Here is a 26,033-nt window from a genome sequence, read left to right as displayed (position 1 = left end):
CAATGGAAAAGCAAAATAAAATGAGAAGATGAACATTTATAAAATATTGGCGTTACCCAAGTGGAAGGATGCATAGAAGTCGGGATTTCTAGTTTTTCTACGGTGCACCTTCCTAGGAAACTCCTCCGATCAGAGTCTTTCCAGAGCTGTCAGCACTTGGTGGCAGAAAACTCATCCCGTATGCCAAACCATTCCAGGGTCGTACATTTCTAACTGCCTGTCATTTTTCACCATGTTGATTAGAGATGTGACTCCCGGAAAAGTTTATCATTTGGCCCTTAGTGTCAACTCTTCCAAGTATTTGAGGAGATAAGAAACAATTACAACTTAAGCCAGTGCACTGAATCATTTCTCAGACTGAAGGGTTATAAGTCTCAAGTCACAATAGAGATATTATCCAGAAATGAACACACTGTTCAGAATATGGTCCAGCCACATTAGAATATAAAGGTTCCCATGTTCTTTTGTTAACACAACTTGAGATTGCATTTACATCCTGGACATTCTGATTCTTTTTGTATAAGGAAGGTGACTTTTTTTTAATGACTTCCTTTATTAAATGTTTGACTTGACTTAAATGTCTTTATCTTAATCAATTTTTGCATAGAATGAACTGTTTCTTTGAATTTTTTATTTCCCCTGATGCTTAATCATGGAATACATTATAGCTCTTGGTAAGAACAAAGATATTGGTCTTGATTCCATTGGTCTGATTCCATTGCTGTGTCTTCTTGAGCATCACCAGCCCTCAGGTAGAGCAGTCCTCTCCTTTATTACCAGGTCATCCCGCTCTTCCTACATGGATGAGGACTGTGATTCGCTGGCCCTCTGTGACCCCATGCAGAGGATGAATTATGATGTTGACAGCCTGCCTGAGAGCTGCTTCGACAGTGGCTTGTCTACCCTGCGAGATTCCAACGAGTATGACTCGGAGGTGGAGTACAAGCACCAGAGGGGATTCCAGAGGTCGCACGGCGTGCGAGAGAGCTTTGGGGGTGATGCTTCGGACACGGACGTAAGCCCTGAAGTCACTGCTTCAAGTCCTAGCCTGCTCTCCTTTCTTCCACAGAAATATATATCCCACCCTGTTTGAGCTTTACCTGTCATGGGCATTGTTTCAAAGGTTATACACGTGAAACATAGTTGGGAGAACATTTTTCTCTACCAAGTTAGGGAAAAAGGAAAACAGATTTCCTTTTGTGGCCACTCTGTTCCCTAACAGCATTGACTGTTGATTTAGCAGCGTACTTTTCTTCTTTTTATTTCACAATGTATGTGTGTAATGAAAGACTTTCTTTGTTTTTTAATGACCGACTTAAAAAACAAAAAAAAACAGGTTCCTGATATAAGGGATGAAGAGACTTATGGCTCAGAAGGCATGGTTTCCATCCTGGGCTGGAAGCCCCCAGGATCTGCTAGTGAAGGCAGCGTCACTAGCTCCTCAAGAAAGCCCATCTCCGCGCTTTCACCACAGGTACGTGGTTTCAGAGACACTTCTCTTCATGAACACTCTTCATTTTCATGTCATATAAGTTACTAGGAAGAAAGCGGGCACTGCCTTTGTCACCCACTGTGGCTTCCTTCCCCTAGACAGACATGGTGGATGAGAGCCATAAATCTTCCAGCTCGCAGAAAGCTTACAAGATTGTGCTGGCCGGGGATGCTGCAGTGGGGAAGTCGAGTTTCCTCATGAGACTTTGCAAGAATGAATTTCGAGGAAACACAAGTGCTACCCTGGGTACGGTTCTTTTTCAGAGGATAATGGGGAAATGACCTTCTTTAGGTTGATTCTATTTTCTTTAGGTATTATATGCACAGACCCACAGATCTCTCTCTTTTCCCTCCGTATGATACATATGTACATACATGTGTCAGTGCTCACGTGTCCTTCTCTATAGAATAGTCCTCTGCTTTGGCCAAGGACTAAATTTGGGAAAGGAAGACTAACAAGGGACTGAGGTATCTGCTTACCCAGTGAGATCAACCAAACCGAGTTTAATGCCAGAGATGACGGATTCAGCAAGCACTTCTGGAGTCCGACTGTTAGACACGTACTGTTACAGGCACTGCTTAGTCACTCAGTTGTATCCGACTCTTTGAGACTCCATGGACTGCAGCTGCCAGGCTCCTCTGTCCATGGGGATTCTCCAGGCAAGAGAATCCTGGAGTGGGTTGCCATGCCCTCCTCCAGGGGATCTTCCCAACCCAGGTCTCCTGCATTGCAGCCAGATTCTTCACCGACTGAGCCACCAGTGAAGCCCTACAGGCACTACAGATACACAGTAAACAAAGTCAACTAGATCCCAGCCCACAAAGAGGGAAATGGATGAGAAATGCATTTTAAAAAACAAGGTTTGGGAGAAGTGCCCTTTGGCACAGGATGCCCAGGGAAAGCCTTTCTGATCGGGTGTCACTTGATGTTGATAAAGTGATCTTACCGATGGCCAGTTTGTCATCATGGTCAGAATTATAGCCGAGTGCTTGTCCCTTCCGCTCCCTCACAATGGAACACATGAATGATACCTCTCAGAACAAGGAAAAGTAGTCTCCTCATTTCCACATTTGCATAATAATCAGTAAAAGGAGTTGAACATATGCAAATTATCATTTATTCTTCTTCTTTATCTAAAGAACTCTTATTTTCATAACCAGAAACCCTAAAACAGATTGGTTACCCTCTTCACAATGGATATCTTTGTAAATTTATGGCACTGTTATAACCCTTCAAGATAACAGAGCTGAAAGTTCACTTCAGTTTGAGTCATAAAAAGCCTAAAGTATTTGGTTAAGTTGCTAGAGCACCTGGCATATATACACACCATATACATGTACTTATATACATATGCATACACACATGGATATATCTGCATATATACATAGGCATATTTGTGTGCATGCACACACATAAAACTAAGTCCATCTAATTACTTGAACACAGAACATAGATTTTCCTTTTGTCCACAGATTAAATCCTTCCCCAAGCCAGCCAACCTGTGATGTGCATGTGTGGTCTGGCTTTTAATTAGTAGGTGAATGTCACTCTCATTGAAGGCCAGGTTCTTTCCTCTGTCTTGCTGAACTTCACTTTTTTGGCTTTTGTCTCATCTAAAGAGGGCTTGAAAAGTAAAATCCAATGGAATTATTTACATTGTGTTCTCCATGTTCTCTTATATTCTTTTTCAGGAGTTGATTTTCAAATGAAAATGCTCATCGTAGATGGAGAACGGACAATACTGCAGCTTTGGGATACAGCTGGCCAGGAGAGGCAAGTGCTTTCCCCAGTGCTTTGAATTCTGCCGGGGTTTGCATGCACAAGCCTTGTAAGACGTTCAGTGTCTTTTGTGTTCATGATAATATAGTTCTGATATAGTGTTAGAATTTTAAGAATGCTCGCTTTTTTCCACATCCTTTCCTTCTTCACTCATCCATCATCAGTCATGTGAGTCCCTCCAAGCTCCTTTTGAACTGGTGACCCATTGGGAAAAAGAGAGTGCCCTATCATAATGAGAGAATGTCGGTGAGGCAACACTCCTGAAAGTGGCAACAGTATGAGCAGCTGGGGAGCTGGGGCACCAGAGATGATGGAGAAGAGGGCCTGTCAGCTCCTCTGTTCAAGGGCAGAGACACAAACCAAACTGCAGAGTTGCACATGGCGACAGACAGTACCCTCTCTCTTTCATTGCTGATGGACAGAAGTGTGAGGCATAGGTCTTAATCTTAATCTAACTCTTTGGGAACAGACTGAACCTGGTTGTGCAGCAAAAAAGTTTGGGGGCACCTGTCAGCCTCTGTCACGGGGCACCAGTTAGGGTGTTCAGATTCAGCAGTGAACAGACGCACAAATACCTGCCCACACGGAGCTCATATTTTCTAGCAGCATTTAAAAAATGTGTGGTTGACAGGGCCCTATTTAAGATCTTGCAAAATATTATACTTGGTTGAGTTAGGACATATAGGTTGAGGTGTGCTCTTCCCCTGGGAAGCCCCCACACCCCCTGTGTGTACCCCGTGGTGTTCCACATGGTTGGGTCTTCTTCCAGCCACCCACAGGACTCCCTACCCACCACCCAAAAGATAATTTTGCTCGGATGTGCCTCTCCTTCCATATTTCTCTGTGTCCCACACCTGGGTTCCAGTAGCTTGTTGCAGAGGCTGACATTTTTAGAAGTTATGCTCTCAGCCTTGTCCTGACTATGTGCTGGGCTTTGTAGACTTTCTTGAGATTGTTTGGTGGAGAAAATGATTGAATTTTCTAAATCATTAGCACAGATTCTTCTCCTGTTACCTTTCACCAGGTCATTCTAGGGCTCTGGGATGACTATTTCACAGAAATACATTGCTGTTAGATTCTTCTCAATTGGGCTTAGTTTTTCTTTTTAATATTTTTATTTATTTATTTATTTGCTGCATCAGGTTTTAGTTGTGTCATGCAGGATCTTATGTTGCAGCACATAGACACTCTAGTTGTGGCACAAGGGGTTAGCAGTTTCACTCAGGCTTAGTCACTCTGAGGCATGTGGGATCTTAGTTCCCTGACTAGGGACCAAACCTGCGCCCCCTACATTGCAAAGCAGATTCTTAACCACTGGATCACCAGGGAAGTCCCAAGGCTTGCTTTAAAGATGAGGCGGGGAAAAAAGTGAGCATAAAAGAGATGAAGAATGAGGCAACACCAAACTGACTGATTAGAACTGTTACCTTCATGCTTTTTCCAGATTCAGAAGCATTGCGAAGTCTTACTTCAGAAGAGCAGATGGTGTCTTGCTGCTATATGATGTTACGTGTGAGCAAAGCTTTCTTAATGTACGAGAATGGGTAGATATGATTGAGGTAAGAAATCAAAACAGACAACAGAAAAATGACACGGGAGTGTTATAGGCTGGATCTCAGGAAATGCTGTTTCTCTTCTTTGTAAAAATGAACACAGAAACCATTGATCCAGGCTCTCAGAAAGAACTGGATATGGGAGGCAGGGTTCCTAATAGTACTTAGCAGCACTGATCTCCTCCTTAGTAGCAGGCCAGTTCCCACAGAACCAAGGACACTAATAACGTGAGCTTCTGAGTGGTGGTGGGAGAGGGGGAAGCTCTGGATTTTAATATGATCAGAACCCGATTGGCAGCAAGTGAAAATCCAGACAACCCAAGGAAAAGCAGCTCTCACAAACAAGAGGGTGAGGGAGCTGGGTGTGCAGTGTGACTGGAGGTGTAACAGGGGCTTCCACATGTGCTAGAAGTGTAGGTGAAATACCATCACCACCCAGCACCACCCGGTCCAAATTCTGTAGGAACCGTGTTCTCAGCCTTATTCTGAGAGATTTGGGTCTTTACATACCCAAGTGCTACTAACATACGAACTGGTATTTTAAACATGTGTGGTTACTATCTATGCTTTCTTTTGCTCAAATGAGATGGTGTCTTTCATCTGAGGAGCTTTCATATCCTTTGTTTCATGGTCAATAATTTTTTAAAGTAGGAAACTATTTTGACCATAGTTAATGTGCTACCAACATTATTAATGACCATAAAACTACAGTTCAAGCCATGATTCAGCATAGTCTCTTGGTGAAAAAAAAAATAAAACTAGTGGCTGATACAATTTTTCAAGTATGTCTATGATCTATAATTTTTAACAGGCATTAAGTGCAGTGGTGGCTGAACAGAGAACTGCTGCCTGATCTCAAGTCAGCCTCTAGATTCTTCAGTTGGGCCTGTTTCATACCCTGTAAATACCAAAATGTTCTCTTTCTAACTAAAGATGTAAGAAATGACTGACTGAAAAATGGCAATAAGACTCAATGATTGGAGAAGGAAATGGCAACCCACTCCAGTACTCTTGCCTGGAAAATCCCATGGATGGAGGAGCATGATAGGCTACAGTTCATGGGGTCCCAAAGAGTCAGACACGACTGAGGGACTTCACTTCACTTCAAAGGAAAAACCATCCCTCCAGTGGGATTTAGGGAGGTGTGGAATAGAAGCAAATACAACCAAAAGAAATTCCTTTAGGAACCTAAGACTTTCAGAGATCCCAACTGTTAATTAAAAAAAAAAAAAAGACTCAATGATAAATATGCATTTTGCCCAACTGAAAAATCCTGACTTAAAATTATATATACATCAAAAGTATGTTGACATTTATGTAGTATTTTTATTTCACAAAATTTTCTACATGTTATATTCACCTCTGTAACATATCTGAGAAAGGAAGTAAATGTAACGTTGTTCTCACTTTTTATGAGAAACCTGAGGCATAGAAAGTTCATGACACTGGCTTTTAGTCATTTAGAGGTTGGAGTGGAAGGGAGAATTAGACCTCCTGATTCAACACTGGTTGTTCTTTTGATGAAGCTCCAGAATGAGCAGCAGGTTAAGAAAAACTTCTCCAATATCAAGAAAGGATCTCCAGGGTAGTTAGTGCATAGAGAGGCATCTACTCAAGGGAACAGATGAAGCTCTGGGGCGACCAATGAGAGAAGAATGGATGATCCCAACTAACTCATACACACAGATATTTAAGATCTATAGCAAAACTGTTTGTATTGTTGAAACTTTTGGACTTGATCTCCCTTTTAAGACTTTGGATTATACTCGAGACACAAAAGGCAGGGTCAGCCATAGGGTTGAAAAAACCCTATGTGACTAGTTATGGCCTATGCCAGGGGCCCTGCTGCCATAATTTGCTAGATAAGTAAGCACCTACTTGCAGTAAGTGATTCATTTAGCTATTGGTGTTACCTTTCATAGGGTCGGAAAAGGGAGAAAAGTGTATTCAAGATGAAATATTGAATTTGTTACTGGAGAAAAAATGAGATGCCACTTGGCATTTGACTTTGACTTATCTCAGTGAGTCTTCACCATGGCTCACCTTTTCTCATTTGGGGAAATTCTGTTGGGACAGTATATATGGCCACTATAATATGGGTCAAAACTAACTATCTGAGATAGTTCAGATGCGTGAAAGGATTGGGAAGCAGTAGAGTGTCAGTGGTGAATGGACCCTCTGAATTAATAATTAATATACTTCAATTGAAAACCACTGGGTTAGAAAATCTTAAAATTATGGCTGTTTACCTGTCATGAGTAATTTGTTGATTAAATATTTGGGTAAAAGCTGAATGGAGACACTTGAGACATGAAATCTCTTTCTGACTTTTATACATTCAAAAATATTTTGGGCATCCCTGTTTTGTGCATGTATTGGCAGCATATCCATTAAAAAAAAAACGAAAGGCCCTACCCTTTGGAGCTTGTATTCTAGTTAGGGAGATGTAAAAGGCAACCAACATAAATAAATAAAATGAATGATAGGAAGTGCTAGATGTAGAAACAAAACAAGGCCAGGATAAACGGCCTTATGGTGGGGCCGAGTGCTGCAGGTAGTGCAGTCAGGCTGGTCAGACCAGGAGGTCATATTTGAGTCAAGACTTGAAGGAGGTGCCATTACTTACCCATGTGGCTTTCAGAAGTCTTGGCTGGCTTAAGTGAATATTTGATTAGTGGCTTCCATATGATCCTGAGCAGTTCCCCACAGAATGCATTTACTTAACACATTAATGGGTGGGGTGTCTAGTCTGGGGGAGGGCTTTTCATTTCCTTCTCCTCTTTGCTTTTACTTCACTCTGATGTATTCCATTGGAGGAAAGTGGTCAGAAGAGAAAGGAAGTATAATTTTAGTTTCAAGGCTCATTTTTGATGCTACGTCAGGTGTGGCACCAAAGTGGGTGAGCACCCGGCTGTGTGTTTAGGCACCGCAAACAGCCATCTCCCCATGCGTCAGTCACCACTGCTGCTTCGCTTGTTTAGGAGCCAAAAGGCTGATTTTCTAGTCACATAGTCTTCTGTTCTCGTCATAGCCTGCTGAGGGGGGCTTACTGACCCCTTCATTTCACAGACAGGGAAATGGAGTCAGAAGCAGGAAGAGACTTGCTGGATTTCATGCAGTCACAGCCGGTGAGCAGCCAGGTGGTGGGAGGGGTGGAGTCTCAAACTTACTTCTGCCTCTCACATCTTCCACTCAGCCAGCCAGCTCCTCTGTGAAGGCCGCGACAGTGTGCACATGCTGATTGGGGAGCATTTCTCAGGGAGTTCCTGAGAAACTGGTACTTTGAATGATTGCTCATCGACCCCTCACAGGAAATATGTTGATCTTTAGGGCCTTTGCATTTTGCTTTTGTCGTAAGCCAGATAGCAGTGAGTGTGGAACTTTCAGACTTCTTTTTCGTCCCCTCATAGCTGAGGGAATATTTATGTGTTTTGTACCTGGGATAATGAAGCCGGCTTGTTATCACCTCTGTTTGGAGTGAAAATTATAGCAAATTATGTGAGCACTACAGCTAAATGTAGCTCTAGGTCATGCGTCTTGAGTTTGTATCAGTTTCTGTAGTGGCAAGGATGATGGAGTCAGTTTGGACCTCGGCCCTCACCCTTACAACATCTTATTTAACCTCTCTGAATTTCAGTGTTCTGGTCTGGAAATGGGGAAAAGTTTGTCTCCTTTTAGTGATATTTTGAAGTTTAAAGATACTGTCTGTACACCATGTGGCATACAAGGGGCATTCAGAAATGGTAGCTGTTGTTGTCATCATCCTCATAACTTGTCCAATGTTTCATGTATGCACCATTTTCTCTTTTCTTCATGGTAGGATGCAGCCCATGAGAGCATTCCCATCATGTTGGTAGGAAACAAGGCTGATCTTCGTGACGCTGCTGAAGCAGAGGGACAAAAATGTGTCCCAGGGTACTTGGGAGAAAAACTGGCCATGGTAAGAGTAAGAGTGGGTCCAAACTGGAAGGGGTCTTTCACTTTTCTCTACGTGTGCTGAAAAGGGTGTTTGACAAACCTCCACTCTTTGATGGGTCTTCTGTCCTCACACGGACAGAATTCCCAGTGCCCCCTATCCACCCCATGAATGTAAATAATTAACGACAAGAATTAAATCCCTTGTGGGGGTAAAACAATCATGTGCTCATTTTCCCCACTGAGTACAAAGAAGAGGCAAAATTCTCCTGTCTTCTTCCTCACTCTTCCCCAGTTCCTGGAATCCTCCTCTAGTCCTGGGATCCAGGTAAAGGAAGAAGAATGGGTGTCCTGTTTTGAAAAGTTGACTTTGGTTCCAGAGGGTGACTATGCCAAGGGGCAGCAGATGATGCAGTATGTCACCGGGTGACAGGGTGAAGAGAACTGGTAGACATGTTCTTTTTTCTAAGATTTGTACTCAATTGGAATAGTATAAAATTATTCTTGGTTATGCATTTGTATAAGGAATGGCCCTCATTTCTGTTCAGATTACTGTTGTGGGGCAGTGCTTATTCTTTCATCACTGTCATTGTGTCAGACTGCTTCGTGGCCCTCTTAAGACTTGTTTTACCCAAACAAGGAATCAGATGGCCCTTGGGTCAAATAAATTCTTAACCATAACAGTCTGATTTGACATAGCTATCATTGTTGTCTGTCGTCATCAATAAAAGACTGCTTTATAACATAAACAAGTGAACTTTAAAAAGAAGTTTCAATTTCCCTATTTTAAGTTGGAACTGTTTCTTATTTTAAATGTTATAACTGTGAGCCAAATATGATAAACATTAAAACTAGGCAATGAAATGTAGACAAGATCCATTCAACACATATTTAATTGTATTTACCATGTGAAAAGTACTTTATTGTGAGCTGAGCAAAGGGTAGAGAACAAAAGAGACCATCCTTGCCCTCACATAGTTTACTGTCTAGGGAAGACAGACATTAAACCTGTGCAATCCACTCATCCCCCTAGAGAGCCATGACTCCTGGCCGCATGCCAACTTTATTCCTTCTCCACAATTTCTTATCTATTCCCCAAGGTTTGCTTACTTATTATGCATCTCATGTCTGCCACCCTCCTGCATCCTCAAAGGCCATCTCTATTTCACCTGATAACATCCTGACTATGAAATTCAGCAGCAGCACTGCCCATTTCTACTAGAAATAAGATTCATTTGGGGAATTATTCTAGCATTTCTGTGGATTGAGGGGGTCATGAGTAAACGTTTCACAGTAATCTTTCCCCATTGTTTGGTTGCTCCCTTTCTCCCTGCTCCAGAGTATCCATCACATCCTCTCCCAGTCCCACACAGGAACGAGGTAAACCACACCTGGCCGCACAGCACACACAGTCCTCCTTTCCTAAAGGAGTTGTTTCCAGCTTGTTAGACAAAGACACACTTCATCAATTACAATTGTGGCAAGTGCCGTGCTGGAAAAATACATGTCAAGAGGTTTTGTAATAGGAATTCCTAATGCTGACTTTTTCAGAGTTAGGAAACACTTAATCTTAACTTCAAGGAAGGATTACCTAAAAATCGAAAAGGTAGATAAAAGTCAGCCTGGTGAAGGGGGTTACTAAGGATATAGGATAACCTAGGTAGTGGTAACAACAGGTGCAAAGGTCCTGAAAGTGAAAGTCGCTCAGTTGTGTCCGACTCTTTGCGACCCCATGGACTGTATAGCCCATGGAATTCTCTAGGCCAGAATACTGGAGTGGGTAGCCTTCCCTTCTCCAGGGGATTTTCCCAACCCAGGTATCAAACCCAGGTGTCCCACATTGCAGTCAGATTCTTTACCCACTGAACCACAAGGGAAGCCCACAAAAGTCCTAAGGTGGGAGGAAATTTGCAGCATTGGAGAAACAGAGGGATGGCCAGGGTAACTTGAGTGTTGTGAGGGAGAGTGGCCACTGGTAGAACTGGGAGGTTGGCTGGGGCCCCATACAAGCATACCTAGGCCTTGTCAGCCAGGTTAGCGTTTCAATATTGCTTGTGAGGGATGGGAAACATCAGAAGGTCTGAAGCAGAAGAGTGATAACAATCAATGACTATATGTATAACCACTGGGAGGTTAAATAATAGAGGGCTAGAAAATGTCCATTGGTTTTAGCAACACAAAGGCTGCTGAATCTCAATAGAAAAGGATGATAGGGTGAAGAGGAGTGTGCTAGCTGCTGGCCTAAAGGAGACATACTTCTGATGAACATTTAATTCCTGTGTGGTTACCTTAAGCTATCATTTTTATCTCTCTCAAGTTATTTGATAGAGAACATTTGGTGGCATGTGTGACTCTTGGATGTAAGAACCTTAAACTATGAAATTTTGTATAGTGGGATGGGGTTTTTTTTGGGGGGGGTGCAAAATAAAAATTCTCTTATTGGGTGAAATATTATTCAGCCATTAAAAAGAATGAAATAATACCATTTGCAGCAACATGGATGGACCTAGAGAGCATCATACTGAGTGAAGTAAGTCAGACAGAGGAGAAAAATTGTATGATATCCCTTATATGTGGAATCTAAAAAGAAATTATACAAATGAACTTACTTAAAAAACAAAAACAGACACAAACTTTGAGAAGGAACTTATGGTTGCCAGGGGAAGGTTGGGGGAAAGGGATAGTTAGGGAGTTTGGGATGGACATGTACACACTGCTATATTTAAAATGGGTAACCAGCAAGAACCTACTGTATAGCACATGAAACTCTGCTCTGTGTTATGTGGCAGCCTGAATGAGACGGATTTGAGGGAGAGTGGATACATGTATATGTATGGCTGAGTTCCTTTGCTATTCAATTGAAACTATCACAACATTATTTGTTAACTGGATATACCCTAATAAAAAATAAAAAGTTTTTCTAAAAAATTATTTTGACTAGGAACTGTTACTGGAATAACTAGGCTCAAACGTGTTTTTTTTTAAAGTCTTGAAACTTTGAATCCAATTACTTAACTATTATTTTTAGCATACTCAACAGGGGAATATTTTTATTTTATTGATTTTAAAAGTGAACATTCCAGGAAACCTAATCAAAGCCTTCATTTAATTGTATATACATATATATATATGTTTTTTTACAGACCTATGGGGCATTATTTTGTGAAACAAGTGCCAAAGATGGTTCAAATATAGTGGAAGCTGTTCTCCATCTTGCTCGGTAAAGTTTTGCCTTATATTTGGAAAACTGAATGTAGGATTGAATTTTCACTTAGCTGCTGTATGTGTCAAATATATTGACCATAAAGTGAGTCTATATTGGGGAACACTGTCCTGTCTTTCAGTAGTGGTTGGAGAAACAGTTTCTGAAAAACTGGTAATGCCGCTTGTTCCCTGTGAATGTTGGGAAAATACCTCTACTGCCAAACAGAAGCAGGTGCATCTGAGGTGTCACTGACATTTCTGCAAAATGTCACCACAAAGCTAACAGCTGACGTGTATGAATCATTTCCAGGAACCAGATTTTAAACACAAGAGACCATTATGAATATAACTATCTATTATGACATTTTCCAAGGTAAAGGAAAAAAATTTCACAAAGCAAATTGTATATCATGCCAGTTGGAAGCACTTTGTTTACATTATTACCCATGTAATTTTAGAGCTTATACAATGGTGTTAATAATAAATAACATCTTGGGATGTGGATTAGAATGAAAACTGCATCATTGAGGAACTTGGATTTAACTGTATTTCAATCTTTGCAGTATTCTTAGGAAATAACAATGTTTTCTGTTAGACTTATTTCTTCTGCTAGTTTTCTGCCACAAGTGTAAAGATGATTCTTTACTGGTCTAATAGTTTAAATACTTTAAAAAAAAAAAAAGAAAGAAAGAAAGAAAAATATAGAAACGAGCGTTATTAAAATCCAGCCAATGAACTTTAATTGCTGACAAAGCAAAACCACTTTAGGCATGTAGTTCTTTTTCTGATCATTTGTGAGATTCTGGTTTTATAAGAATCTTAACTTTAGTAGAATAAAGGGCTCAGCACCACCTTCACCTCAGGTAGGAGGTGCTACATTGCTGCCCCAGCTGAGCAGGAAAGGAAGCTGCAGCTAAGGCGCTCTGCGTGGCTGAGGGCTTCTGCCCAGCATGCTGGAGGAGAGTAGTGTCAGGAGGCTCAAAGTCCAATCTTAAATCTGCCCCAAATAGCTGTGGAGTCTTGACTAAATTCGGCATTTCTAATCTGTAAAATGAGGGAAGGGGTTAAAGAAAATGATCCGTAAGGCTTTCTAGTCCTGACAGCCTGTGATTCCATAGATAAGTGTGTTGAGTCAGCCTAGCAACCACCCTGTTTACATGTAGCTTTACTTAAAACAGCTATGTGCAGATGCATTTTGATAACAAGTTCACTTCTTGTGAATCACTCATCAAAGAGCTTTTTAAATTGTTGTTGAGACCTCTAGGTTAGTTACATTAACAATATGTTAAATAGGAACATTATAAATAAAGCAGATTTGTAGAGCCTTTAATTTGCTTTATACCATGTCATCTGACGGTTTGTCAAAGTACCAAGTCTTAAATGAAAATGGTTTCGTTTCCACCAGTAAGATTACTTTAAAAAGTTTTACAGCCTTCAAAATGTTGCGTATAATGCAAAACATTAAATTCTTGACTTGATCTCATAAGATAGTTCCCCATGTCATGTCTTAAAACCTGAACTAGAAAAGTTTATGGATTTGCACTGTCTGAAACAGTGTTTGTTTTTAAAGGGAGGTCATAAGTGTTCGGTTAACAACCTGAATTCCTTTGCCTTTTCTTGAAAAACCTCTCAATCCCAGGAAAAGTCGTTCCTAGAAATTCTGTTTCCCTGTAGGGCTGACAGGACGTTCATTCCAACTACTGTCCATCAGTAGTTGGAAGTCAGTCTGCCACCACTAGAGCCACAGGCTTTAAACATTTTGCAATAGATTCAAGTACAACAGGCATCAAATTGTTCAATGGCCTGAAATTTGAGAAAAACATAAAAAGCTCAGGCTGATAATATCAGTTCAGCACTGTTGCTGAGCCCACTGGGTGTAAATCTGCCCATAAGACTGATTCATTTAAAATGCAGTTAAGCATATGGCAGTTTGGAGTGAGGTAATTTAGTTTTCCCAGCCTTAAACCTGTTTTAGATGTTTGAAATTGTATTTTCCTGATTCCCTTAAAGTGGGAGTGCCTGCATTTTGAGTAGATTTAAGGAAACTGAAGGCCAAGTGAAAAATACAGCCTGTTTTTCTCCCTTAATATTTGCTTTCATGGTTCAATAATATCTGCATTATTATGAGTGCTCAGCATGAAGGCCTTGTAGAGATATCAGGGTATGTAAGATAAGCTGTGTGATTTAAAATTAGAGAAAAAGAAGAAAAATATGACCAGGTAGCCATATGATACATAGCTGATAGGGGCCTGTTGGACCTCCCAGAAGAGAGAGATGTGAGTTGTCTTGTGAAGATGTTGTGTTTACTGTACCCATTGTACAGATAAGAAAACTGAGAATTAGAATGCTTTATCAGCTTGCTCAAAGTGACACAGATACTAAGTGGCAAAATTAGGCCTTTGCACTACTCTGAATCTCTGATTTGCCTTTTAAATGCTGGCAATGTGAGGATTCTACTCTGCACTGTCTTGCTCTTACTTTCTCTGCCTAATGTCTTCCATCCCCATGGTTCCTAAAACTGTGTCTAGAAGGTGACTTCCAATTTTTATATTTTTAACTCCCATCTTTTTAAAAATTCCATGTTCCCACCCACCAACAAATGGAAATTCCATAGGTCTGACTGACCCAACATAGCTAAATCCTAATGCGTTTTCTTGGGTGTTCATTGGAAGGACTGATGATGAAGCTGAAACTCCAGTACTTTGGCCGCCTCATGCGAACAGTTGACTTATTGGAGAAGACCCTGATGCTGGGAGGGACTGGGGGCAAGAGGAGAAGGGGATGGCAGAGGATAAGATGGCTGGATGGCATCACCAACTTGCTGGACATGGGTCTAAGTAAACTCCGGGAGTTGGTGATGGACAGGGAGGCCTGGAGTGCTGCGATTCATGGGGTCACAAAGAGTTGGGCATGACCGAGCGACTGAACTGAACTGAATGTGTTTTCTATAAAATTATTCTTCACTTTATACTCCCCTTTTCAGGAAGCTATTAACAGCATAATAAAAAAAAAAAAAAATAGTAACCTAGAGTCAGTCTTGACTCCTTCCTCTTTCTTCATCATCTGTCTCTAGGGGGTTCTGGGGCCCTAATGATTCAGTGACCTCTCTGCACTTTTTCTTCAGTCTGTCCATATTCTTTCTCTAATCAGGGTGATCTTTGTAAATAAAAATCCAGTTAATACTCTCCTGCTTGCACCCGACTGACCTACTACAAAGAACCCAGTCTCTTTTAGCAAGTGGCTATTTCTGCTTTATTGTCTATACCAAAGCCTTCGATTGTGTGGATCACAATAAACTGTGGAAAATTCTGAAAGAGATGGGAATACCAGACCACCTGACCTGCCTCTTGAGAAACCTGTATGCAGGTCAGGAAGCACCAGTTAGAACTGGATATGGAACAACAGACTGGTTCCAAATAGGAAAAGGAGTACGTCAAGGCTGTATATTGTCACCCTGCTTATTTAACTTATATGCAGAGTACATCATGAGAAACACTGGGCTGGAAGGAGCACAAGATGGAATTAAGATTGCCAGGAGAAATATCAATAACCTCAGATATGCAGATGACACCACCCTTATGGCAGAGAGGGAAGAGGAACTAAAAAGCCTCTTGATGAAAGTGAAAGAGGAGAGTGAAAAAGTTGGCTTAAAGCTTAACATTCAGAAAACTAAGATCATGGCATCCCGTCCCATCACCTCATGGGCAATAGATGGGGAAACAGTGGAAGCAGTGTCAGACTTCATTTTTTTGGGCTCCAAAATCACTGCAGATGGTGACTGCAGCCATGAAATTAAAAGACCCTTACACCCTGGAAGGAAAGTTATGACCAACCTAGACAGCATATTGAAAAGCAGAGACATTACTTTGCCAGCAAAAGTCCATCTGGTCAAGGCTATGGTTTTTCCAGTGGTCATATATGGATGTGAGAGTTGGACTATAAAGAAAGCTGAGCACCAAAGAATTGATGCTTTTGAACTGTGGTGTTGGAGAAGACTCTTGAGAGTTCCTTGGACTGCAAGGAGATCCAACCAGTCCATCCTAAAGGAGATCAGTCCTGGGTGTTCATTGGAAGGACTGATGCTGAAGCTGAAACTCCAGTACTTTGGCCACCTCATGTGAAGAGTTGACTCATTGGAAAAGACCCTGATGTTGGGAGGGATTGGGGGCAGGAGGAGAAGGGGACGACAGAGGATGAGATGGCTGGATGGCATCACCGACTCGATAGGCATGAGTTTGAGTAGACTTCAGGAGCTGGTGATGGACAGGGAGGCCTGGGGTGCTGCGATTCATGGGGTTGCAAACAGTAGGACACGACTGAGTGACTGAACTGAACTGAACAGTCCCCCAGAGCCAGATCTCACCTACCTTTCTGTTTGCATCTCTTCTTGATTCCCAAATGAATGATAATCTCTAGACACAGCAAACTTTTCCTCCAGTCATGTCCAGGTTCTTTTATTCCTCTTTGTCTCTATGCAAGCTGTTCCCTGAACCTGGAACCTCCCTTCCTCTTTAAATGAATTCCTATCCTGCCAGTAGGTCGGCTCCACTGTGCTTGTGTGTTAGCAGCTTTCAGGACCTAGTAACAATTTATTTAGAAGATATTTGGCTCTCTCTTTAGAGCTCACTAGTTGAGGATCCCAGAGCCTGGCATAAGTTGGACACTTGTTGAATGACCCAGTGGTCAAGATTTTGCATTTGGAAGCTGTATTAGTTTTCTCTTGTCACTGTAACAAATTCCTACTAACCTAGTGGTTTAAGCAATACAAATATAGTTCAGGAGGTCATAAATCTGAACCAGGTCTTATAGGGTGTTATGGGTTAAACTGTGTATCCTCCTTCTTTTCCTGAGTCTTTGTTTCCTCATCTGTGAAGACTGTGATGCTCACCTGTCACGTGACAGTGTGTATGTTGTGTGTAATAAGGACTACGTGAAAACGTGTAGCATAGCATTTATTAACTGGTCTTCAGCAAGAACTAGTTTCCCTTTTCTTTCCTACTCATGGTGCAGTGGTTTTCAAAGGTTAGCACATCAGCTCCTTCTGGGGCTGTGCTGACCAGTTTAGTGGCCACTATCCACTGGAAGTGTGGTTATCCAAGCTGAGATGTGCTAGGTGTATTAAATAAATACTGGGTTTTGAAGTCAGTATAAAAATTGTAAAATACCTCATGAATATTTTTATTGGTAACATGCTGAAGTGATAGTACTGTTGTAATACCAAGTTGATTAAAATATATTAATGAAATTAATTTCACCTATTTCTCTTTACACTTTTTACTGTGACTGCTAAAAATGTTTTAATTACATATATGAATCACATTCTATTAAATAGCACTGCTCTGCTGGGAACATGCCAGTTCCCAGGATCTGGGAACAGAGCACACAAAATGTAGTCCCCCGGAACAATCCCAACTTTTATTTTCTGAAATTACCAGAGGAGACTGGATCTCACTGGAGGGGCCTTGACTGCGCTCCCTCGGGTGTTTCATGCATTTGCGGTCATGGACACGGACTGTGGCTGGGTCTGCTGTGTGTCGCCCAGGTGCTCCTTCCTGTGGCACCTCAGCCCCCGGGACCTCTCTGCTGTTCTCTATCCAGTGAGGAGCCCTCGGCCTCTTACATGGGAGCTCAAGATGATCAGGCCTTATTCATGCCTCGTGTGGAAGTGCCAGCACACCATTCCCTCGCCCTTCCATTGGTCTGAGCGGTCAGAGCGCCGGTCCTGAGCACAGGGGAGCAGCACAAGCTTCATTCACCACTAGTGGGGGAATGGCAGACCCTGACAGGGAAGGTGGAATTCTCTGGGCCATCTTGGGGACAAGCTGTCACACACTCCTCACCACGTGATATTTCCTTTCAGCTTGTCTAAGGTGGGACTTCTGAATGTGTGTATTTCACAAGCATCCCCAGGGGTAGGAGACTTCCTTAGGGGGCTTTCACAGGATCATGGAGATCTTTGGTGCGGTGTTGCCTCTGTTAACTCTAAAAGAAATTTAGGAAGAGACAAAAGGATTTTTTGGATTTTAACCATCTGCTGTTATCTCCATGATTAAGTATTATTACAAAATGGTTATAAAGCCATCATTGCTTTTGTTAAGCATTAGCTGCCGGTGGAAGCTAGGTTCCAGAGTCCTAAGGAATGAGCTGTATGTGTGGCAGACTACACCATGCATAACCACAGGAGAGAGCAACAGTAGTCTGTGTGCCTGTGAGTGTGTGCACATGTGTGTATGCACCTGGGTATGTGTTTCTGTGTACATGCATGAGTGTGCAGCCTACTGTTCAGAATGCAGATGGCTGGAGTTCACCTGCATGGTTGCAATCCAAGTTCTGCCACTTCTTCAGCTATGTGACCTAAGGGAAATTTCTTAACATTTTTTGCCTTCTTTTTCTCACATATAAAATGGGACACAATAAAATCATATAGCTGTGAGGATTAAATGTCAACACCTACAAAGCATTTAGCACCCTGTCTGGATAGCAGACAGCAAGTGCTTAGCAGTGCAGTTTTATTTCTACCGAGTTGTTTATGGTTCTATTTTATACCTCAGTAATCTCCTTCTCTGTCTGTATGTCTCTCTTTCTCTCTCCAGGGAAGTGAAAAAGAGAACTGATGAGGATGACAGCAAATCCATTACCAATCTGAGTGGCACTAGTTCCAAAAAGTCAACCCAGATGAAGAACTGTTGCAATGGTTAATTCCAAAACATCCTCGGCCCACAAAACCTCCACTCCCAGGGTACTGAATATACGTGACTTACTTGCTTCTTACGTGAAGTGGTACATCCTACAGACACTTGGTGGAGAGTTACAGTGTGGGGAATCTGAACTGTGCTCTCGGGTCCCTCCAGAACCTCGGCTCTTTTTTGCTGTTTCAATGAGTGATTTGGGCCCCCTGGTTACATATGCCTGTCTTAAATTTAGAAAGTCTTTTTATGCTCAGATCAAAGCTATAAAAGAAATTCACTGATATAATTAGATTCATGTGGTAGATAACCAATGACATTTACTTCCCATATTCAGTACTATTGGGCTGGCCACAAAGTTTGTTCAGGTTTTTCTCAACTTTACAGGAAACCCCAAACAAACTTTTTGGCCAAGTCAACAGAAAACTAGTAAAGAGGGGTTAGCATCCTACCTTTGCTGTAAACTAGCCTTCTGGTCTTGAACCTATCACCAACCCACATTAGATCCATTTCCTCATCTGTAAACAAGCAGCTTGGCCTTTCAGGCCTCGGCTCTGTCAGCTCTGTAGCTCTTTGAGGAGTGAGAAGGAGAGTGTGATGGCCCACGGTTTATAAGGACTCTGGTCGTTCATCTTTTTAAATATTTAAGTATCAGTTTTTCTCACTTCTTGTATAGAATAGAATTTAATTGTGTAGAATAGAATTTAATTGAGAAAAAAATGGCAAAGTTTTATGTTCCAGTGCAGATAGAAAAATCTATTGCTTTATATATACAGAAAACATTTGGGGGACAAAAATAGTTTGTATATTAAAGAGGGTGTTTTATAATCTCAGAATACTTACAAAGACCATGGTTTGAATTCACTGCTAAAAACTCTAATGAAAAGTATAAAGCCACATGTTACTGAAAATACAATGCCCAGGAAAGTTGTCCCACTTCACTTAAAAAAAAAAGAAAAAAAAGAACAGCAAGAGACTGCAGGTGCTGGTAAAAGGGAATAACGGAGAGTGACTACTAATGGGTATATAGTTTCCTTGGGGATGATGAGAATGTTCTGGAATTATATTGTGCTAATGTTGCACAACTTTGTGAATATACTAAAATCCACTAAATTGTATACTTTAAATGGTGAATCTTATGGTATGTGAACTATATATATGTATATATATAGTTTTTAAAATATGCTATTTATCATTTTGCCAAATGAAAATATGCAACTTCAAACCTCCCCATGGCTTAAGAGCATAATCTCTTTTCTATAACAGATACCCTAACACCTTGGCTGCCAGCATTCACATCCTTAAATAATGAACAGTGAAAGAAATGTTATGTGTCATTTTGAAAAATCATCTCTTTTGAAGAGGAATTGTGGTTAGGGTACAGGTGAGTCAGCCCTTTGAGGTGACTCGGGACTCATCCTCACCAACAGCCTCAGGGGTTGCTCTCCTAGAAGCTGTGCTGCCTCCCCAACTTCCCCACTGAAATGTCTCCAAGAGCCAAAGGAGTCAATACCTGACCCCAGGGTGGGTCAGCGAGGCATGGTCTTTGGTTTCAATTTTCAGTGGCCAGAACCAGCTAAGTTACTCCCAACCAGAGACTTGAACTTAACGTGATTCATAGGTCCAGGCCCCAAGTAGCCTACTGAAAAAATAATAGCTCTTATTGTACTACGTAAGCTAAAAACATCCCTCTTATAGAATTAAAACAACTCTATTTACAATTTTTATGATCAGACCTTAAATTCTCCAAGGTTTTTTGTTGTTGTTTTTTTTTTTTTAATGACAATTGGGTAGTATGTTAACAAAGCTTATAAATAGCCACAACATCCATTTAGCTTTTCAAAGTGTGCCTTCTCTCTACTGGTGATATCTAATTGAGTTTTGTTCTTTTTCACTGGTTCTGTCTTCAACAACTCTACCATGGATTCCTGTTTCCTGGTTTTTGGTCTCAGAGGGGAAAAAAAAGTTTACATTTTTTACTAAAAAGAATACCTTGCTGGTGGGGAACTGTCAAACTGATCCAAGGAGGGATGGTTATTTTTGTGCCATGGTGCAATGAAAGTTTGACCACTGCTGTTTGCCTCGGTGGCATCTGTGGAGCCCCAGTTAGAACAGACCTAACAGACCTGTGTGTTGATATATGGTGTTCAAGTTTAGGAGTTTGATGCAGTTGCACAAAACTGTGTTAGTATACATGTTATTGTGTTGTCTTTATTTATTTTCCCCCAAAGTGTCTATATGTGTCTTATAATATGTATATAATAGTATATACCTTTGATACAGAAGTATTATCTTGCTCTTTGCTTCTGGACTATAGGGGCAGTAACCCAAACTGATTAGATTACATGGGTGCCTGTGATAAATGAAGCAAACATCTTTAACTATGTTAACGTGGATAAATATTTTTGTAACAAAATTCAAATTAGACTTACAGCTTTCAAATTAGACTTATAGCTCTGATTAGAGATCCTATTTAAAGAAAAGCTACTGATAGCTCTTTCACTGCCCTGCTAGGAAACTAAGTTTATTATCAACATTTGATTTTATGAAGCTGTTCCCAAATTTAGAGTTTATTTTTGGTAATAATAAAAACAGCTAGTGTTTTTAACTTGAACTTAATTTGCTACACTTTCTATTCATATTGTCTCAATTACTCCTTGGAGAGCTTTTAAAATCACAATTACACTATACTCTTTTTTATGTATCCTAACACTCTGGATATTATTTTAGTTTCAACATGAAAAGAACACTGGCTATAGAAACATTTTTCACTGTTAACTTTTAGCCTTGTGCATTTTCATAATTTATTTTTTTCCACTTGCTGTTTTATATGATATATGTGACATCTGATTATTTAATACTAAATGTGATCTGTATAAGGCCCAAACCACACAATTCTCTTGCTGAAGATAAAATTGAGCTTAAAGATAAAGATTTATTTTCATATTTGTACAGTGATTGGCTTCAGAGTCATGGTTTTCATGGGCTTTTATTGTATGTATGTGTAAGAAATTTCATACATATATATTAAGAAGACCTCTAAGTAATGAAATAATTATTTATGATTTTGATTTACATGGTTTACATTTTCATAATAGTGGCTGTATTTCATTTATACTGTTTCTCTTCAAACCATTAATAATTATCCCATAATGTGTAATTTATGGTAGTACAAATGTCTAAAAAATACATTATATTTTCTGCATTATAAATTCAGTTTAAAAAAAAACTCACTTGCTTTGGTCTTCTGGTGTTACCTCCAGCTTTGCTGCAGGCATTGCTGAAGTAGTTTTAGTTCTGGGATGTGCCTACATGAAACTGCGCCTCTAAAACCCTGGCCCGGGCAGCTAGCTGGGGAAGAAAAGGGTGGTGTGTGGTACTGTGGCACGTCTTGTCCTCTCGACCAGGGGGGTTACAAGTCGACCAGCTTTGGGTTGTGACATCCAGGAGTAGTGAGGCATTAGTAGAAAACCGGCAGGACGTACTCTGGCCATCCTCCTGACCTTGGGTTAGGCCCCTTCTCTGACACCCTCCGGCCCCACCCCCCCACCCACCCTGCCTAGCTAACTCCTGCTGTTCCTCTGCTTTAGCTTAAACGTCACTTCCTTCAGGAAGTCTCCCTGTGCATCCTGGTTTGGATGTGGCTGCCTGCTCTGCCTTGTTTAGTACCCTTTCTAACTGGTCAGCATCCTTACTGACTTCATACTTGTTTAACTAGACATATTCTTTGAGCTTTCTCCCTGTTGTTTGCTGCTGCCTCCCCTCTGCTGCACACAGTGCTTGAATGGGTGATCAAAGAAAACTGTTTAAATAAGGCAGGCTTTGCAGTTTCTGCAGACCCACATACACAGAGACATACACACACAACAGAATAAGAGGCAGTATATTTTAGTGGCCACAGGTCTGAGCTCTGTAGCCAGCCTGCTTGGGTTTGAACCTTGCCTCATGGACCTTCTAGTCAGTAACTATGAATAAGGAGCTTATTTAACCTTTGTGTACCCCAGTTTCTTCATCGGTAAAACAGAGATGATAACAGTACCTTTTTCATGGAGTGGTTATGAGGACTAAATAAGTCTATGTATGGAAAGTGCTGAGAATAGTGCCTGGCACTTTGATCAATTTAGTTCAGTCGCTCAGTCATGTCCAACTCTTTGTGACCCCATGGACTGCAGCACCCCAGGCTTCCCTGTCCTTCACAATCTCCCAGAGCTTGCTCAAACTCATGTCCATTGAGTCAGTGATGTCATCCAACCATCTCATCCTCTGTCATCCCCTTCTCCTCCTGCCTTCAATCTTTCTCAGCATCAGGGTCTTCTCCAATGAGTCAGCTCTTCACATCAGATGGCCAAAGTATTGGAGCTTCAGCTTCAGCATCAGTCCTTCCAATGAATATTCAGGGTTGGTTTCCTTTGGGATTGACTGGTTTGATCACCTTGCAGTCCAAAGAACTCTCAGGAGTCTTCTCCAACACCACAGTTCAAAAGCATCAATTCTTAGGTGCTTGGCCTTCTTTATGGTCCAACTCTCACATCCATACATGACTACTGGAAAAACAATAGCTTTGACTAGATGGACCTCTGTTGGCAAAGTGATGTCTCTGTTTTTTAATATGCTGTCTAGGTTTGTCATAGCTTTTCTTCCTAGGAGCAAGCATCCTTTAATTTCATGGCTGCAGTCACCATCCGCAGTCATTTTGGAGCCCAAGAAAATAAAGTCTGTCACTGTTTTCTGTTGTTTCCCCATCTGTTGCCATGAAGTGATGGGACCAGATGCCGTGATGTTAGTTTTTTGAATGTTGAGTTTTAAGCCAGCTTTTTCCACTCTCCTCTTTCACTTCACCGGGAGAGGCTCTTTAGTTCCTCTTGGCTTTCTGCCATGAAGGTGGAGTAGAGTAATTTCTGTCCTTTTGATTACCGTGAATCTCAGCACGTTCCTCTTAGGGTTTAACCTGCCGGGGACTCTCTATGTTTGGAGAGAGCAACGTAGACCTGGTTGACTATTTCCTTTTCCATGTTGGGATTTTCAGCTATTATCTCTTCAAATATTTTCTCAGATCCTTTTTTCTCCTTCTGGGACCCCCTATAATGCGAATGTTGATGAGTTTAATGTTGTCCCAGAGGGCTCTTAGACAGTCTCCGTTTTATTTCATTCTTTTTTTCTATAGTCTCTTCTGCAGCAGTGATTTCCACCATTTTGTCCTCCAGGTCACTTATCCATTCTTCTGCCTCAGTTATTCTGCTATTGATTACTTCTAGTATAATCATTTCATCTCTCTTTGTTCTTTAGTTCTTCTAGGTCTTTGGTAAACATTTCTTGCATCTTCTCCATTCTGTTTCCAAGATCCTGGATCAACTTCACTATCATCATTCTGAATTCTTTTTCTGGAAGCTTGCCTGTCTCCACTTCATTTAGTTGTTTTTCTTGTCCCTTCATCTGGGACATAACCTTCTGCTTTTTCATCCTGATTAACTTTCTTTAATGTGGTTTTGGTTTAGCCGTGAGATTGTGGTTCTTCTTGCTTCTTCTGTGTGCCCTTTGGTGGATGAGGCTAAGAAGCTTGTGTAAGCTTCCTGATGGGAGGGACTGGAGGTGAGTATTGGGTCTTGCTCTAGTAGGCAGGGTCATGCTCAGTAAAGCTTATCTGCTGATGGGTGGGGTTGCACTCTCTCCCTGTTAGTTGTTTAGCCTGGGGCGACCCAGCCCTAGCATCTGTGGGCTCTATGATAGGGTTATTGATGACCTCCAAGAGAACTTATGCCAAGGGGCACCTGCCAGGACTGCTGCTACCCCTGCCCCCAAGGTGAGCCCCTGCTGACCCACACCTCCACAGGAGACCCTCCAACTCTAGCAGGCAGGTCTGGCTCAGTCTTCTGTGGGGTTGCTGCTCCTTTCCGCTGTGTCTTGATGCGGACAAGATTTTGTTTGTACCCTCCAAGACTGCAGTCTCTGTGTCACCCAGTCATGTGGAAGTCCTATAATCAAATCCCACTGGCCCTCAAGGTTAGATTCCCTAGGGATTCTCAGTCTCTCTGCCAGATTCCCAGGCTGGGAAGCCTGACACAGGGCTCAGAACCTTCACAACAGTTGGAGAACTTCTTTGCTATTATTGTTCTCCAGTCTGTGGCTTGCCCACCCGCCAGGTATGGGATTTGATTTTATTTGATTGCACCCCTCCTATCATCTTATTGCCACTTCTTTGTCTTTAGACGTGCTGTTTTTTTTGTTTGTTTGTTTGGTTTTTTTTTTTTGGTGGGTTCCAGTGTCCTCCTATTGATAGCTGTTCAACAGCTAGTTGCAATTTTGGTTGCTGTCACAGAAGATGAGTGTATTTCTTTCTACTCCGTCATCTCGAACCAGAACCATAAAAGAGAAGTAAATCTTTTGAGAGAAAAATGAGGGTTAGGTCAGATATTTAGCAAATTTTCCAGCAGGCTATGAAAGGGATTCCTTGGCACGTTTTTCCCACTGCTTTTTCCTCCTGTCCTTCAGCCCTATCCCAGGACTCAAGCCCGAGCCCAGCCAAAAAGTAAGCGGTGGATTTGTTAAGATTCAGAGAGAAGCCATGCTTTAGGGTGTGGGCCATTGCCAAGGGCAAGGGCTGGGTCATCGAATGTGGTCTGGTTAGGTTAATTCATATGCTAATGAGTGGGAGGATCATCCCAGCCATTGGGGAACCACGCACTCCTCCATCTTTCCACAGTGCCTTAGAGCTGTCCTGCTACCTTTGGGTGTGTCTTTTGGCTTACAGATTGGGTATTAAGGTTTACTTGAATTTGACTTGACACCTTGGACCCAATTGATTCTAATTGGTTTATGTTATGCCCTTGTGCTCTGTCATTCTTTCATGCTCCTTTCCTCAGCCCCGTCCGGGCCCACAATGTTGCCTCTACAATCTTCTGGAGGGACAGCCAGAAAATAGCTAGCCTTGGGAGGGAAGTACTGTATTTAATATCCAACCCCTTAATCCTACCTAGCACTGGTCATGCTGGAGACCTTGGGGACGCCCAAACTCCAGTCTGGGGGTCCCAGGAGGTCATCATGCCTTGACCTGCCTAGGGATCTGGTCCTAGAAAGGTTGTCACGCCTCAACCTGCTGGGGGATCCGCCAGTCCCAGGGGTTCCAGGAGGTCGTCACACCTCGACCTGCCCAGAGACCCAATTCTCAGGAGGCCATCACACCTCAACCTGCCTGGGGATTCGATCTCTAGGAGGCTGTCATGCCTCAGCCTGCCTGGGGATCTGCACTCTAACCCGGGGACACCTGGCTCTCAGGTTGCAACAGTACTGGGTAGGAAAAGCTTCAGAAAGACTCACCCCTAAGGAAGTCCACCCATGGAAACAGAAAGAAGTCTATTATTTGTGGGACTGTACCCAGTCTCAACAATAATTCAGGAGCCCAGTGAG

The 26,033-nt window shown here is 41.8% G+C and overlaps 1 protein-coding gene across 2 annotated transcripts in view; it reads left to right on the top strand.

Moving 5' to 3' along the window:
* Positions 1–21,870, top strand: part of RASEF (RAS and EF-hand domain containing) — a 93,885-nt gene extending 72,015 nt beyond the window's left edge. Inside the window, exons 10-17 of one of the 2 annotated variants that reach the window (XM_043453768.1) lie at positions 781–1,015; positions 1,337–1,474; positions 1,591–1,738; positions 3,184–3,265; positions 4,716–4,830; positions 8,645–8,764; positions 11,883–11,959; positions 18,537–21,870. In XM_043453768.1, coding sequence (XP_043309703.1) covers positions 781–1,015; positions 1,337–1,474; positions 1,591–1,738; positions 3,184–3,265; positions 4,716–4,830; positions 8,645–8,764; positions 11,883–11,959; positions 18,537–18,642 — 1,021 coding nt within the window. In that variant the 3' untranslated portion in view covers positions 18,643–21,870. The remainder of the gene's footprint in view (positions 1–780; positions 1,016–1,336; positions 1,475–1,590; positions 1,739–3,183; positions 3,266–4,715; positions 4,831–8,644; positions 8,765–11,882; positions 11,960–18,536) is intronic. The other variant, XM_043453769.1, reaches the window with a different exon arrangement.
* The last annotated feature ends 4,163 nt before the right edge of the window (positions 21,871–26,033 follow it).

The sequence above is a fragment of the Cervus canadensis genome, chromosome 30 (genome assembly GCF_019320065.1).
Source record: "Cervus canadensis isolate Bull #8, Minnesota chromosome 30, ASM1932006v1, whole genome shotgun sequence".
Taxonomy (NCBI): domain Eukaryota; kingdom Metazoa; phylum Chordata; class Mammalia; order Artiodactyla; family Cervidae; genus Cervus; species Cervus canadensis.
Note: the sequence above shows the minus strand (reverse complement) of the source record. Positions and strands in the feature narration are given on the sequence as shown.